Below are 14488 nucleotides of genomic sequence, written 5' to 3' on the forward strand. Positions count from 1 at the left end.
CCCCCCCCCCCGCCGCCATCTGGTTATCTCTAGTGCTACCTGTCCTTGCTAAATCTGACTGGAGCCTGTTCTTCCTGTGATCCTGGTTTTGTCAGAACTCCTCAGAGTCAGACTGTCTCTGTGATCCTGTGATTCTGGGACCCTGTGATCCTGAACTTGTTAGAGCACCTGGGAGTGGAGCTTCCTCTGGGTGTTATGGGTCCCCAGTCCATTATTTATCACTATATGGATGATATCCTATTTGGATGATCCAGATATAAATATCATGGAAAAAATGTTTGATGAAGTAAAAATAACCTTGCCTTCCTGGGTATTGCAAATAGCCCAGTCTGTAGTCCAACTCCCAACAATGGTCAGCAGCAGCTGTGAATGTAAGTCCAAGGATCTAGAAGTTGCTCAGTCTCACAAGGCAAGCAGGTGAAGCAGAGAGCATTTTTTGAGATTTACATATATTTTTTACATGGGTAGATGAATGTTTTACCTGTATGTATGTCTGTGTACCATGAGTGTGTCTGGCACTCATGGAGTCCAGAAGAGGATGTCAGGTCCCCATGAAACTTTACTTACAGAAGGTTAGCTGCAATGTAGGGGTCAGAGTCAAACACAGGTCCTTTGGAAAAGCAGTTCATGCTCTTAACCACTAAATAAGCTATCTCTATAGCCATTCCCATTACTTTTATGCAATATGGTGTCTTATTGAACCTGAAGATCTTCATTATAGCTGGCTCTAGGCATCTACCTATCTCCACACTGTGATCTCAGCCATCCACTATCATACCTTGCCTTTTTCACAGAGTGCTGGGAATTTGAACTCAGATCCTTACACTTGTACAGTAAGTACTTACCCACTGAGCCATCTCCCCAGCCTGAGATGTGATCTGTACTACCAATTATTCTAAGGAGGTTGAGGAATCCACTTGCTGGATTACTCCTGGATCCATGGAATTTGTAGTGAATTGTGGCCTGTAGATGAACTTGACCAGTGAAATGCCAGGACATTCCTCTTTCCAAGAGCACATTCTCTTGTCATGGCCCCTTGAGATCCCAGGAAAACAGAGCTTGCCCCTCAGATAAGAGACCTCAGCCCCCAGTAGGATGTCAGTTGGATAAGATCTCCATCTCAGTTCTTCACCTGCACCCTGTGGTGGTTGTGTGACTGTAGGTAACTCCTTTAGCCTTGAGTGCCAGCTTGCTCATCAGTAAGTGGAAATGAGCTCCTTGGATTGTCTGGAAGATCAGGGCTTCGATAAGTTGGCAATGCAAGCTTCAGGCCTTGACATGAGCACCCTTCTTTCTAGGGAGCCACTTCAGTCCTCCATTTCTACCAAGTCAGCTGTGGCTGGCTCAGTCACCATTGCTCAGTCAGTTGTTTGCTTGTCTCAGTGCCCTATCCTCAGCACCCAACTTGACACCTGGTGTTAGGTGAACACTCAGGGTTCAGGTGTTAACTCCTACTCTTTCAAGGTAGGGGTATTCCTGCAGTGATAGATGTTGTGGTTAATATTGTTCTGGGGCCCTGATACACATCCTTGTTGCCTCTAAATATCTATTAGGGGTTTCTACCCCACTTCAAATCACTTAGTTCCCAAATAAAAGACAGAGAGACCTTTAGAGTTATAGTAAGCTTTAGAGCACTGGAGCTGGGCAGACATCGACCCCCTGTGCTATTTTATTTGTTTCCCCAAGAAACTTGCCGTGTTTCATTTGGGCTGCTCCTGTTCCATCAGGCCAGCCCTCATGGCCATGTACAGACAATCCACTCTACCCCTTGGTGACCTCTTCCTTCTCTTTCACTCCTCATGGTCCTCACTTAAGACCCCAGGCCCAGGAACCTTCACTCTGCCCCCTCTCTTCTGCCCAGCCCAGGCTGTAGACATTTTTATTAAGCAATCAGGGGTAACTTGAGGAGCAAGGTTTATATAACATCATTTGGTGTACATGAAGATCTCCTCATGGAGGGGGCAACCAGATCTTGGGGGCCAGTATTTAACATCTGAATATATCGCAGCACCAGACCAACCATCTCCAGCTAGGCTTCTACGTTCTCAGTAGATTTGGTGGCTCTGAAAGTTGAGTTCCCCTTCAGGATGCAGCCATTGTCCTCGAGGAGGTTCAAGATACACTGAATATTATCTGCCAATTCCCAGAGTCTGGGTCCACTGAGGGAGTGCTCTGAAAATATCCACTGAATAAATTTGTACATTTTGTTGAGCAACACCATATAGCTTAAAAGGAACAATGCTGGCAGAAAATCATAACGTAGCTTTCTGTGTACATACAGCAATGCTAAACTGTATCTTGGAGACTTCAAATGGCAGTTTGTTGGTGCTGAAGGAATTGTGGGTCCTCCCCTTCAATGCTCAGGAAGGCGGCTAGCAAGAGAGATCTCCCCAGAAGTCCCAGGCTTTTCATACACTCCAAAGCAGAACGAGAAACAGGTAGATACTGCAATGAGGATGAGGATGCCTGAGTATGCCCAGGGTCAGGGGTGATAGACAAGTACTTCTGGGGCCAAGGTTCAAAGGGAAGGTTGCCTTCCATCTTGTTATGACCCTGGCTCCTTCCTCCTGAGCTCTGGAGGATGCTGGCACCATCCTACTTCCCTGAGATCCACAGGGCATGCTGGCAAATCTCTCCTCGCCCCACACCTGACACCTGTAGGGATTTCTACAGCTTAAAGGCTTAGATGTGACCTCAAAAACCATGTGTGTGCCCTGCTGATGCCTCCTCCCTGAGGTAGAGCTAACCAGTTGGAGGTGTGATGAGCTCTTTCAGATGTGCAAGCCTCACAAACTTGACTATGGTCTGGGTGCTTCTCATTCTGGTAAGCCATAGAGAGAGAGAAGAGAGAGAAGGTTTTCTCAGGAACCCAGGATGACACTGTCCTTGCAAGCCAGTTCTCCTGCGGCCTGTACCATCTGTGGGCTTGCTGTCCCCATCTATGGTCTTGCTTTCTTTCCCCCACAAAACCGGTTTGTTGTCTCTCTTATGGTCACAAACCAAGGATGCACATCACCTGCAGCCATGGGGACAGAATGTGCTGGTATGTGAACAGTCATTGGGGTTACTATATATATCTCTTATACAGAGTCTGTTGGGATCATACTTAGAGGCAAAGTTTACACAAACCCCTGAGATGTCATCAGCTAAGGTCACATAGGACCTAAGAGACAGAAGTGTATCCCAAAACTTCCGCTCATATTCTCTAAAGACAATGGATGCTAGAACACACGGCATGCCTTCAGGTCAGAGTTGTTTTTGGTGGCGGTGTGAGGATGACAGGGATTGATATCAGCACTGTGCCAGCTTCTGGAAGGTTCAGTCCTGCAGCAGGAAATGGATTAGACTCAGCCAGTAGCTAACCAGGATGTATGATATGACCTCTGCCCACTGAAGCCTCGGCTGCCCAAGCCAAGGAACACCATACACATTCATCAATCCTGTGTTTCACAGTCAGTTGTCCCTGAAGAGGCAAAGGTTAAATGACTCAGCCACATAGCCCATGGGTAAGTGGATTCGTTTCTTTTCGGTTGCGGTGATAAAGCATCATGACTAAAAGCAACTTACAGGACAATAAGAGGGCTTAAGACTCAGCATGGTTAGGGAGACATGGTAGCGGGCAAGCATGGTGGCAGGAACATCTCACCGACAAGCGTGAAGCAGGGAGAGTGGCTAGGGGTGAGGCAGAGCTTTACATACTTGAAGTCCACCCACCCTGATGTACTTCCTCCAACGAGGCTGCAGGTCCCCAACCTTCCTGAGCAGACCAACAAGACATTTCTTATTCAACACACCAAAGTAGATGAAACCTGAGGTCCTGAATGTGATACCCAGAGTCTTGGATTCTCTTGCCCAGTCACTCCTCTCTCAGAGGCTCATTCATGAATCTCTCAGCATCCGTATCCCAGCATGTGAAACGCTTTGGGTGGGCACTGAGAAAAGGGGGACCATAGCTCCTGGCAGCTCTACTGATCTGCTGCCAAAATTAAGACTATGGATGACATTCACTGTACCCTGCAGCCTTACAGCATGCATTTAAGGGTGCAGGGAGGGCGACGGGGCTGCATGAAAAATCTGGTCCTCCCAGGGACAAGGTCATTTATGTAGCCCTCAGCCCCATCATGGCTGGAAGGCAGATGTGATGTCCTCCACCTCAGGAAAGCAGAGATGTACTCTCATTCCCAGAGGTGCCTGGGATTATGTAGATCACCAGCTTTCCTCACACTGGCTTGAGAATCAGGAAGTGTCTTGAAATCTCGCAGCAGAACCACCATCTAGGGATCTGTGCTGAAAAGTTCCAGACATTTCTACTTCTGAAAACAGAACCCTGGCCACAGGAATGTAGTGGCTCTTCCTCCGCAGTCTCCCTCCCATCTCCAAGTGACAGATCCAGGCCCTTGAAACGGTAGCTGCAATTCTATTAGAGAAGTTTGTTTGGAAAATAAAAATAGAAAGAAGAAAACAAAGGTATTATTCTTCATTAAATATTTCTTGCTTCAAAGTATGAACGAATGCTGTCTGGTTCCTGGACAGCTGCCATTTTCACTGTCTTGTCAGGTGAATCTAATGTTGAAAAGTGAGATTTTATTACTTTCGTTTTCAGACTTAGGGATTTCTGTCTGAGTGATATATTGGGTGCCCACTACAGACCACGCATCTTCCCAGATGCCTGAGGGCTGGCAATTGTGCCAGCATCCCAGTGCCAGGAGATGATGCAGATTGCCCCCAATAATACTGTACCGTCATCTAGTCATTGGATTGTTGAAGTCCATTGAGAGTCTACCACATCTGGCCCATGGACTCTTGAAGATGCAGTACGGACCTGGGTCATGTGACTCCTAGCCTTTTGGGAGCTTCTAGTTTAACTGGTGTGATGGGGGGGGCCCTTAGGGATCTGGGAGGATCTTGCTAGCATTCATCCATGAAAGCACACAACCATCGGCCACCCTAGAAGGCAAGAAGGTGAGAAGGGACCATTCCTCCATTGTCTGTGGCATTCTGGGTCAGAGTTGCTTAGAGCTGACCAGGACTGCAGACAGGTGCTCAAATCTAAGTTTTGATTTAGCTTGTTCTGGACCATTAAATAACATAGCTATGAGGTTATATATGCATGCTTCTGAGGGGGATATATATGTTTTCAGTCTCACTAAGCATATTGTGTCACTGGCTGAAGAACTCCTAAAGCCACCCTGTTTCCCATCTCACCAACAGTGTATCTGTCTTTTAGATGACAACTGTACCAGTGTGTAATGTATGTTATACCATCGTTCCAGACACAAGACAAATCTAAATCCCAAGTAGCTGTCAAATACTGAGATATCTGTGGCTAATCCCACAGCTTCTATTAGTACCAGTTTGCCCAGCACTGAGATCCAGCTGGCTTTCAGTCAGTCTGCAGCTAGTGGCCCCTGAGCTCCTTGGCGGACTGTGGGTCTCAGGCGGGTTTGCTGAAGGTGCACTGTCACCTAACACCCTCTGTCTCCTCTTTTTTTCCAGCGATTCACGAGTTCCCCACAGACCTGTTCTCCAACAAAGAACGACAGCACGGTGCTGTCCTGCTACACATCCTTGGTGTAAGTGTCTTCAAAGGCCAGAAGCCGCTAACCTTCTGGCACAGGAACTGTCTGTATATAATGACCATGAGCAGTGGTTCACAGCTTCCTAATTCTGAGACCCTTTCATACAGTCACCATGCAGTAGTGACCCCTAACCATAAAATTATTCCATTGCTACTTCATAGCTGTAAATTTGCTACTGTTATGAATTGTACTATAAATATTTGATATGCAAGATATCTAATATGCGACCCATAGGTTGAGAGCCACTACCATACAGTGTCTAAGCTTGTAACAGCCTGAGAAGAGAATAGACATTAGGCTATTTTACCCAACAAGAGGGTTTTCTTAAGTGTCAAGCGGCTTGCCCAACATCACATAGTGTCCCCAGTCCCAGCACAGGGACACGGCTTTTTCTTGTGCCTCATTTTCTACTCTCATAAAATCAGGGCGACGGACCCTGTCTACACTTCAGAACTAGATGTCAGCAGCATCAGACGTGATGTGGCACATAGGTCCTCGGGAAGGCTTGCTGCCATGGTCCCTGCTCTCCGACTCTCTTTGCCACACTCCTCACCACCCCCTCACACATTCAAATGAGACACAGCATGTTCATGGTGGTTGGCCATAGACAGCTCTCTCTGTGTTCAGACAGACCCTGGTGGCAGACGGTTCAATAGCAATTTAGATGGGAATGAGGAATTCAAGACCGAAGTATAGATTGCTGTTCTTGGACAGACAAACCCTAGCCCCAGCCAGATTTTACCTCCCTGCCTGTTTTTGCAAAGGTTTGCTTGTCTGTTTGAGACAACATCTTCTGTATCCAGACTGGCCTCAAACCTGCTGTGTAGCTTAGGATGACCAAGAACTAACTCACTTTCCTCCCCCACCCGTCTACACACACACACACACACACACACACACACACACACACACACACACACCACTCCCCCCTTGTCAAGTTTATGTGGTACCGAGAAGTAAACCCCTGGCCTCGTGTATGCCAGGCAAGCAGACTACTAGATGAGCTATAGCCCCATCCCTCCATGAGTAAAGTCCTTTATCAGCACACAACCACTCCATTCATGGCTGTGCTCTCTCTGGCTGCTTCTGAGCTTTAGTGGCAGGACAGAAAAGTTGCTTTGTAGTACGTGGTCTACGGAGCCCAGAATTCTTTCTGGCCCTTGTGGGAACCAGGATAAGACTGTTGATGGCTGCCAGGAAGCAAGGCTGGTCTGGGTTGGCTTTTCTGTTTCAGACCAGGCCCAGCAAATTTCCTCCTGCTCAGCAGTCTGGCTACCCAACACTGTCTGCTTAGACATTTAAATTCAACCAACCACGAGTCTTTTCCTAGAGGTAGTTTCATGGAAGAGGAATCTGGAATTCTCTGGTGGAGAACAAGGACCAGAGGATAGCAAAGGAGTAATGTTTTGGTTGGAAGTGGAGGTTAGAGTAGGGATTGCAGGCAAATTTTGAACGGTGGGCCTGCACATTATTTCTAGAATGGAGTGATTATCTTTCAGACATCCTGGCACATGCATCCCATCCCCTTTTAGTAAGAGATGTAAATTTGGCAGATTTTCCCCATAGTTCTGTGGCCCAGCTCCATAAGCAAAACCTTATGATTGAACCTGAGAGTGAGTACCTCAGGAATTTTGCAAGACCTCCTCAGAGTGGTAGTTACTAAGCTAAAAGTGGAGGGACTTTTACAAATAAAGTTTTATTAGAACACCCACACCCATTCCAGGGATGCTTTGGTTTTATAAGAGCGGAGTCAGTATTTGACCTACAGAGTCTAAAATATGACCTCTGTAGAGGACATTTACTAATGCCTTCCTTAGAGCAGGAAAGACACACATAGGAGCCAGTGAAGTTTTTTAACCTTCCCTGACGTAAAGGATAGAAACTATAATGCCCATCCAGGCTCCACTTTCCCCTCCAGTGTTCTGAGGTGCCATGAGATTGACTTCCTAGGTCACTTTGTCTGGGTCATGATGTTGGGAGGAATTGGTGGTGGTATGAAGTATGTTTAGAATCCTGGGATGCATAGTGAGGGGTCCCCCAGTTGGCCTCTCCTTTAGCCGTGTGCCCACGGTTTCTTTTATCTCATGGCCAAAGACAATGGGCAGGGCAGTCACAGTACAGCTTCACTTCACTTCTGTCTTAGTCAGGGTTTCTATTCTTGCACAAACATCATGACCAAGAAGCAAGTTGGGGAGGAAAGGGTTTATTCAGCTTACTTCCACATTGCTGTTGATCACCAAAGGAAGTCAGGACTGGAACTCAAGCAGGTCAGGAAGCAGGAGCTGATGCAGAGGCCATGGAGGGATGTTCCTTACTGGCTTGCTTCCCCTGGCTTGCTCAGCCTGCTCTCTTATAGAACCCAAGACTTCCAGCCCAGGGATGGCACCACCCACAAGGGGCCCTCCCCCCCTTGATCACGAATTGAGAAAATGCCCCACAGCTGGGTCTCATGGAGGCACTTCCCCAACTGAAGCTCCCTTCTCTGTGATAACTCCAGCCTGTGTCAAGTTGACACACAAAACCAGCCAGTACAGCTTGATCTCGGTTCATATGGTACCATGTATTTGGGTTGACACAGCCTGGCCTCCTTTTTCATTTTCCATGCAAGGCATCATGTCATGCCTTAGAATGTTTTCATCTCCTGTCAGGGGTTCTGGTCCCTGTCTCTCCCTCCAGCTTCAAATTCTGCCCTTCCTACTCCTCCCTGCCTCTCCCTGTTGAGTTCACAGTTGCCTCAGAGCCTTTGCATTGTCGGTTTTTTGATTCCTCTAAAGGCTTCATTCACATGTTTTCTTTGTCCTACACTGGGATTAAGTCTCAAGATGCAGACTCTTTCCCACACTCCATCCCCACCATCTTCCACATTCCATCCCCGTTGTCCACAATAACACCTGGCATATAGGATGAGCTCGGTAAAACCATGGTAGGTGGTTTCCCTACCATGTCTGTAGACAGACAAGACAGGGAAATGTTCCTACTAGAAAACCGCCTAGAAACACCTGCCTGCCCCTGCTTTATCATTAAGTAGAAATAGAAATGGAGGCCTTGGAGACATTGTCCATTGAAAGTCATGGGCCAGGTGAGTCCCAGGGTCTGCACCTTGGACTACAAACCTCCCTGTACATGTGTGCAGATACCCAGAGAACCCTTAAAAACGAACTTCAGGGATGAGCAGAGGCTTGGCAGTAAGCAAACTATTGATAACACAGAACTGATGCTTTCTCTAAAGTTAAAGCAGGGAAATGAAAGGTTATTGTTTTAAAGTTGTAAATTATTGCTCCAAGGGACTTCTCTCTTGGCCTTTATGCTAGAACCAGCTTGCTTGGTTGGTTGGTTGGTTGGTTGGTTGGTTGGTTGGTTGGTTGGTTGGGACTGGTTCTAGGAAGCAGAGGCCTCTTAAACAAAAAGTGCCAGTCTGATATGTCAGTAGTCTCAGTATCTGGGAGGTAGGAACAAGAGGATCAGGAAGCCAAGATTGGTCTTGACCTCATCATCAACTCGAGGCTATCCTGTGCTACATAAGCTCCTATCTCAAAATTTTAAACAAACACAAACAAATAGAAAAGAAAAAGTGGCTGAGGTCGCATTTGGAACTCCACAATGCCTCCAAGCAGGAAGGGGCAGGGCATACATTCCAGAGAGTTCTCCAGCAAATGTCCTGATTCATCTCATTAAGAAAAGATACTCCCTCCCTGCCTCCATGGATACAGTGTCAGATCCTGAGGCTCAGGGCTCAGTCCCAAGACTGTCCCTGCTTCCTGTGGAGCAGCCCCAGGCAATGTCCTCATGCTGTGGATTACCTGCTGAAACAGTGCACAGAGCATGACAGACACATACAGCTGTGTTAAGAGGAGTGTGACCCAGACAGAGGTGACTGAGTGGATGGAGGAGATGCCCAGAGCAGGGCATCCTCTCTGAGCACTGTACCCCAGAAACCTGTCCATTTCAGCCAATTGCAACTCTTCTGAGTCTGCTTTTCAGGGCTCATGGAGGCTCCCTCACATAGGTACCGCTTGGCAGACCAGCCCTCAGTGCCTACGGACTCCTTAGACTTCTCAGATGTTTGCCTCACCCTTCTAATCCTGCATGGGACTTTCCAGTGACCAGGGCCACCCTGTCTAGGGCTACCAACTCCCAGCCATCTCATTAGCATACCTGAGACACTGTAGCACTCTAGAGATCCTAAGGACTCCAGGATGTGTGTGTGTGCCAGCGACCGGGGGCAGAGACCACATCCCTCTCCTCATGGCCCTCCCTTCTTTCATGTGTGTGTATTCTCTCTCTCTCTTTCTCTCTCTCTTCACATGTATGTATTTATGTGTGCATGTACTCATGTGCACATGCATGCTTATGGAGACCAGAGTTTTTATATTCCCGTATGTTTTCCCCTTATTTTTACATTTTTTATATTTTCCCCTTATATTTTGAGACAGCATCTCTTACTGAACCTGGCTTACCAATTCACCCAAAGTGGTTGTTCAGCAAGCTCCTAGGGTCCCCTGTCTCTACCTCCCAGAGCTAGGGTTACAGGAATGTGCCCCTGCACCCACTTTTTACACGGGTACTGGGGATCTGAACCCAGGTCCTCATGTTTATACAGCAAGTGCTTTGCCAACTGAGCCATTTCCCAGATCCCCTCTCTTAGTATTTGGAATACCGTCTCACTGTGTAGCCCAGGCTGGGCTGGAACTTGCGACCTTCCTACGTTAGCTTCCGGGGGCTGAGATTGCAGGCATGTGCCATCCCGCCCAGCTCTGGATCTGTATTTCTTACTCTGTGACAGTGCTGAGAGAAAGCATAGACCCAGTTGAGCATTCGATTTCCCGTCTCCAGGCCATGGTTTCCTTATCTGTTGGGGAGGATCTGGAGAGAACAAGTCTTTGTGGCTGAAGCTTTCCAAGGTGCCCATCCACCTGCGCTTCTGCCTGCAGCCCGGTGTGGGCATAAGGGACTCTCACTGACACCTACTTTCTGTCCACAGGCTCTCTATATGTTCTACGCCCTGGCCATTGTGTGTGATGATTTCTTTGTCCCATCCCTAGAGAAGATCTGTGAGGTACGTGGCAAGGACCTAGAGCCCTCCACAAAGCCCAGGGTGCCTAGGGGAGTGTGTTATGTAAATGACAAGGACAAGAAGGCTGGATGGGACAGGAAGCACTCTGATGGAGAAGACAATCCTGCAGCCACCTCCAGTCTGCTCCATAGCCTCGCCCCATCCTGACAACACCAGATCACCATCAGTGATGACATTCTGTCCCCAAGCTCAGCAGAAGCCGGGGCCGTGTGAAGTCAGTCACCTGCCAGGACGTCACCCTTTAGGAGTCATGCGGCACGAGCCAAAGCTGGCCAGCAAGGGAGCAAGCCAGCCTGTGACTACACTGGCACATTTCCCAAAACTGCAGGTGGCAATGACAGAAGAGACCTGTGTTCCCTAAGTGTTCCCCTGGTAGACACTAGCCATGGTGACAGGAGTCCTCTCTGTCCCACATCTGCACCATATTCTCCCTCTAGCTAGTTTGTTAATTCATTTTCCCTTTTCCATATGCAAGATCCCAGGTTTCCTCTGTGCTCCGCCTTCCACATAGTTTCTAATCGAGTATGGGGGTGGGGGGAGCTTGTTCGCAGCTCTTACCATGTACAGTCCCTTAGGGATTTACCACCCCTTGCCCTATGAAGTCACCCAGCTCTTTGAGGCCATTTTTGTCATGTTAAGAACCAGTGGCTCTTAGGGACAGGTGCCCATTCCTTTCGACTTGTTTCTGGACACGACATAGCAAGAAGAGGCTGTTTTAGAACTTGGGCCCCCCAAACCGTGAGCTGGCTCCCTATCCCCTGACTCTATCTCTGTTTACCCTTACAGTACCTCAGATGGAGTGTGGGAGGTTAATATAGAGGGGTCTACCTCAGGACCCCCAGAGTGGAGGTTGGGAGACAGTGGTTCCTGCAAGGGTGTGTGGCTGCCTCTGCTCCCTAGAAGTTGCCTCCACCTAGGAAAAACACGGCCCTGGATCCTAGCTTGTGTGAGTTAGATCTTTGCCTGTCTGAAACGATGCCTGACATACTAATTCAAGGAAGAAGACGATACCTATGTAGGCTCACAATTCCAGGAGTTTAAGTCCAGGATCAGCTACCTCCACTGTTTGTACGTTGTATGGGGCAGACATTGTAGGAGGAAGTGGTGGAACAAAGCCACGCATTTATGGTGGCCAGAAGCAGAGACTGAGAGAGACAGATATTGACGATAAATTACTACCCCAAGAACACACTCCCAGTGACCCACTTTTTTCTCTAGGTCCCACCTCCAAAAGTTTCCAATGTCTTTAGATAACAGCATCAAAACTATGACTCCATCAGTGACTTAATTCACTGATGAGGTCAGAGTCCACTTACTCCAGTCACTTCTTGAGGTCCATCTCTGAACACTGGCACACTGGGAGTCAAGCCTTTAAATTTAATCCAAGAGCCTTTTGGAAGATGTATCAGGCTTAGGGCAGGATACCATACTTATGTATACTGAGCACACATCCATCCTCCTAGGCTGATAGTTTGGGGAAACCATAAAAATAGGGTTGGGGCCTCTTTGCCCTCAGGGTTAAAAGATACCCATGGAAAGTGGGGTGGGGTGGCAAGAATTGGGGATGCAGATGATGTCAGGGTTGCCTGTGGCCCTGAGAACAGAGCATAAGGTAAAGAAGGGTGGGTGCTAGTTTTAGTCTTTCTTTAAGGGCCTTAGATGGCAAGGAAGCTAAAGGGATGGAATGTCTGTCACTGGTGGGGAGAGGCAGAGGAAGGCTTCCAGGAGGAGGTGATGTTTGTACAGGCCTGAGAAGTGAGAAGCATGTCAGCAAGCAGAGGGGAAAGGGTTCTAGAAAGAGCTTCTCAGGTGCCTTCTGAGAGGGTATGGCTGGTCCTGGGGATGCAAGGAAGGCTTGCTTAAGGGTCGCAGACAGGGCTCCAGGAGCATAGAGTAAATGAAGAGAAGGCAGATGGGTTGGGAGGGAAAAGGGGTCTTGAAGCCTGGAAGAGGGTATGGGGTGTGTGCTTTGGGCAGAGGAGAAGCTCTGGCCATGGAGCTGGGCTCAGAGCAGCACTGTGTCAACTGAGAGCTTTCTGCCATCCACCTGTCCAGGGGCTCTGTGCTCCCCACCCTCGTCACAGCCCAGCTGCCTGGGTTCTCTTTGTTTCAGAAACTTCATCTGAGTGAAGATGTGGCAGGTGCCACCTTCATGGCTGCAGGAAGCTCGACACCAGAGCTGTTTGCTTCTGTCATTGGTAAGGACATCAGGCAGCTGGGACACTGCAGAGAAAGCCAGGGCTGGCTGCCCAGTTCAGTGGGGGCAATTTACCAGCTCGGAGCCTTGGTTTCCTCACTTGTAAACCCAAGAGGGTCAAAGGGACAGGAAGTAGATTGGTGGTGGTGGTGGTGGTGGTGGTGGTGGTGATGGTGATGGTGATGATGATGATGATGATGATGATGATGATGATGACGACGATGATGACGACTACAACAACGATGAAACATTTAAGTTGATAAGGGCATGGAAAAAACTGGTTCCCAGGGCTCCATTCTGTCTGGCTCTGCCGTCATCTCTTCCTTATTCCAGGTGTGTTCATCACCCATGGAGATGTTGGCGTAGGAACGATTGTGGGCTCTGCTGTGTTCAACATCCTATGTATCATTGGAGTGTGTGGACTCTTTGCTGGACAGGTCAGTGTTTTTTTCTTTTTTCTTTTTCTGATTGCCTGACCAGTATCCTGTAGAATGGGAGTGAGTTTCTCCAGAGATGGCTGGGGTAACAATGGCAACATCCTGAGGCTGCTCACGTCACTCTCTGTGGCTTGGAGAATATCTATGTTCTCTTCTGGACCCACGGCCTCCCCTGCAGAGTAGCCATGACACTCCTTCCTGTCCGTCAGCGTGAGAGCCTGAGAAGCTGGAGCCATCTTGGTGGGCCTGGCCAGTTTATGGGTGGGCATTCATTCAACAGCCATAGCTGTTTAAGAAGGGCCTCCCTGGACCCTGGTTAGAGTGAGGGCTTGAGGCTCCTTGGGTTGCTCACCTCCTCTGAAGGCACAAGGCTAGCTGTGGTCAGACTCCATTTGACACAAGACCAGAGTCTTAGACTTAGGCTTGCCTTGCAGAGGAAGATGGCCAGGAGCTACCTCTTGCTCAGGATGACAGAGGTAGGCAGCTGATGGGATGTGATGATACTTCCGGTCTCTACCTTAATAGCCAGCTCTTGCTATGAAATGTGCCTGGCCACCACCCCAGAGGAGTTCTGGTTGAGAACTTTACTGGGTTCTGTTGTCTTCACCAAGAGCTAGAGGTAGCCAGGGCCCTGAGGCTGGTCCTTCTGCTCTCTGGGGAGCTGGCCCCATTCCCAGCCTCCAGTCAATAGCAGCTGACGACTTCTCTCTGACATGGCAGGTGGTACGGTTGACGTGGTGGGCTGTGTGCCGTGACTCTGTGTACTACACGCTGTCTGTCATCGTACTCATTGCGGTGAGTCACCCCTCACACCCAAGTGCTGGGTGGTCGGGGCCCTGTGAGGGCATGGGTACCTGCCTATCTGTCCTTGACCCTATGACCAGAGAGGTCATAGTAACAACAGTGGACTGTGTTTATCCATCTCTCTGTGTTCACATTGGCCCCTCACACCTCTACCCACACTATGCCCTTTCTAAAGACCTCATCCTTGGTTCCTCACAATGAGGCTAAATCCAGGACCGTTTTAATGATTAAAAGCTTCGGACAAAACAAAATATGTGGGGGAAGTTCAAATATATACTCACATGAGGCCCTTCCAAGCCCACATTGAGACCCATGCACTCATTGAAACAGACCCGCTCTGAGGAAGCAAGTGTGAAGCTGGGAGATACCGTAGATGCTCAGGAGACTATGGCTAGAG

General features: G+C 48.6%; 1 protein-coding gene across 3 annotated transcripts in view; it reads left to right on the forward strand.

Moving 5' to 3' along the window:
- Nucleotides 1-14488, forward strand: part of Slc24a4 (solute carrier family 24 member 4) — a 142169-nt gene that overhangs the window by 82288 nt on the left and 45393 nt on the right. For 2 of the 3 annotated variants that reach the window (XM_031356436.1, XM_031356437.1), the window contains 5 exons: nt 5497-5573; nt 10561-10635; nt 12767-12851; nt 13184-13287; nt 14008-14082. In XM_031356436.1, coding sequence (XP_031212296.1) covers nt 5497-5573; nt 10561-10635; nt 12767-12851; nt 13184-13287; nt 14008-14082 — 416 coding nt within the window. The remainder of the gene's footprint in view (nt 1-5496; nt 5574-10560; nt 10636-12766; nt 12852-13183; nt 13288-14007; nt 14083-14488) is intronic. The other variant, XM_031356439.1, reaches the window with a different exon arrangement.

This window comes from Mastomys coucha, unplaced genomic scaffold (genome assembly GCF_008632895.1).
Source record: "Mastomys coucha isolate ucsf_1 unplaced genomic scaffold, UCSF_Mcou_1 pScaffold6, whole genome shotgun sequence".
NCBI lineage: Eukaryota > Metazoa > Chordata > Mammalia > Rodentia > Muridae > Mastomys > Mastomys coucha.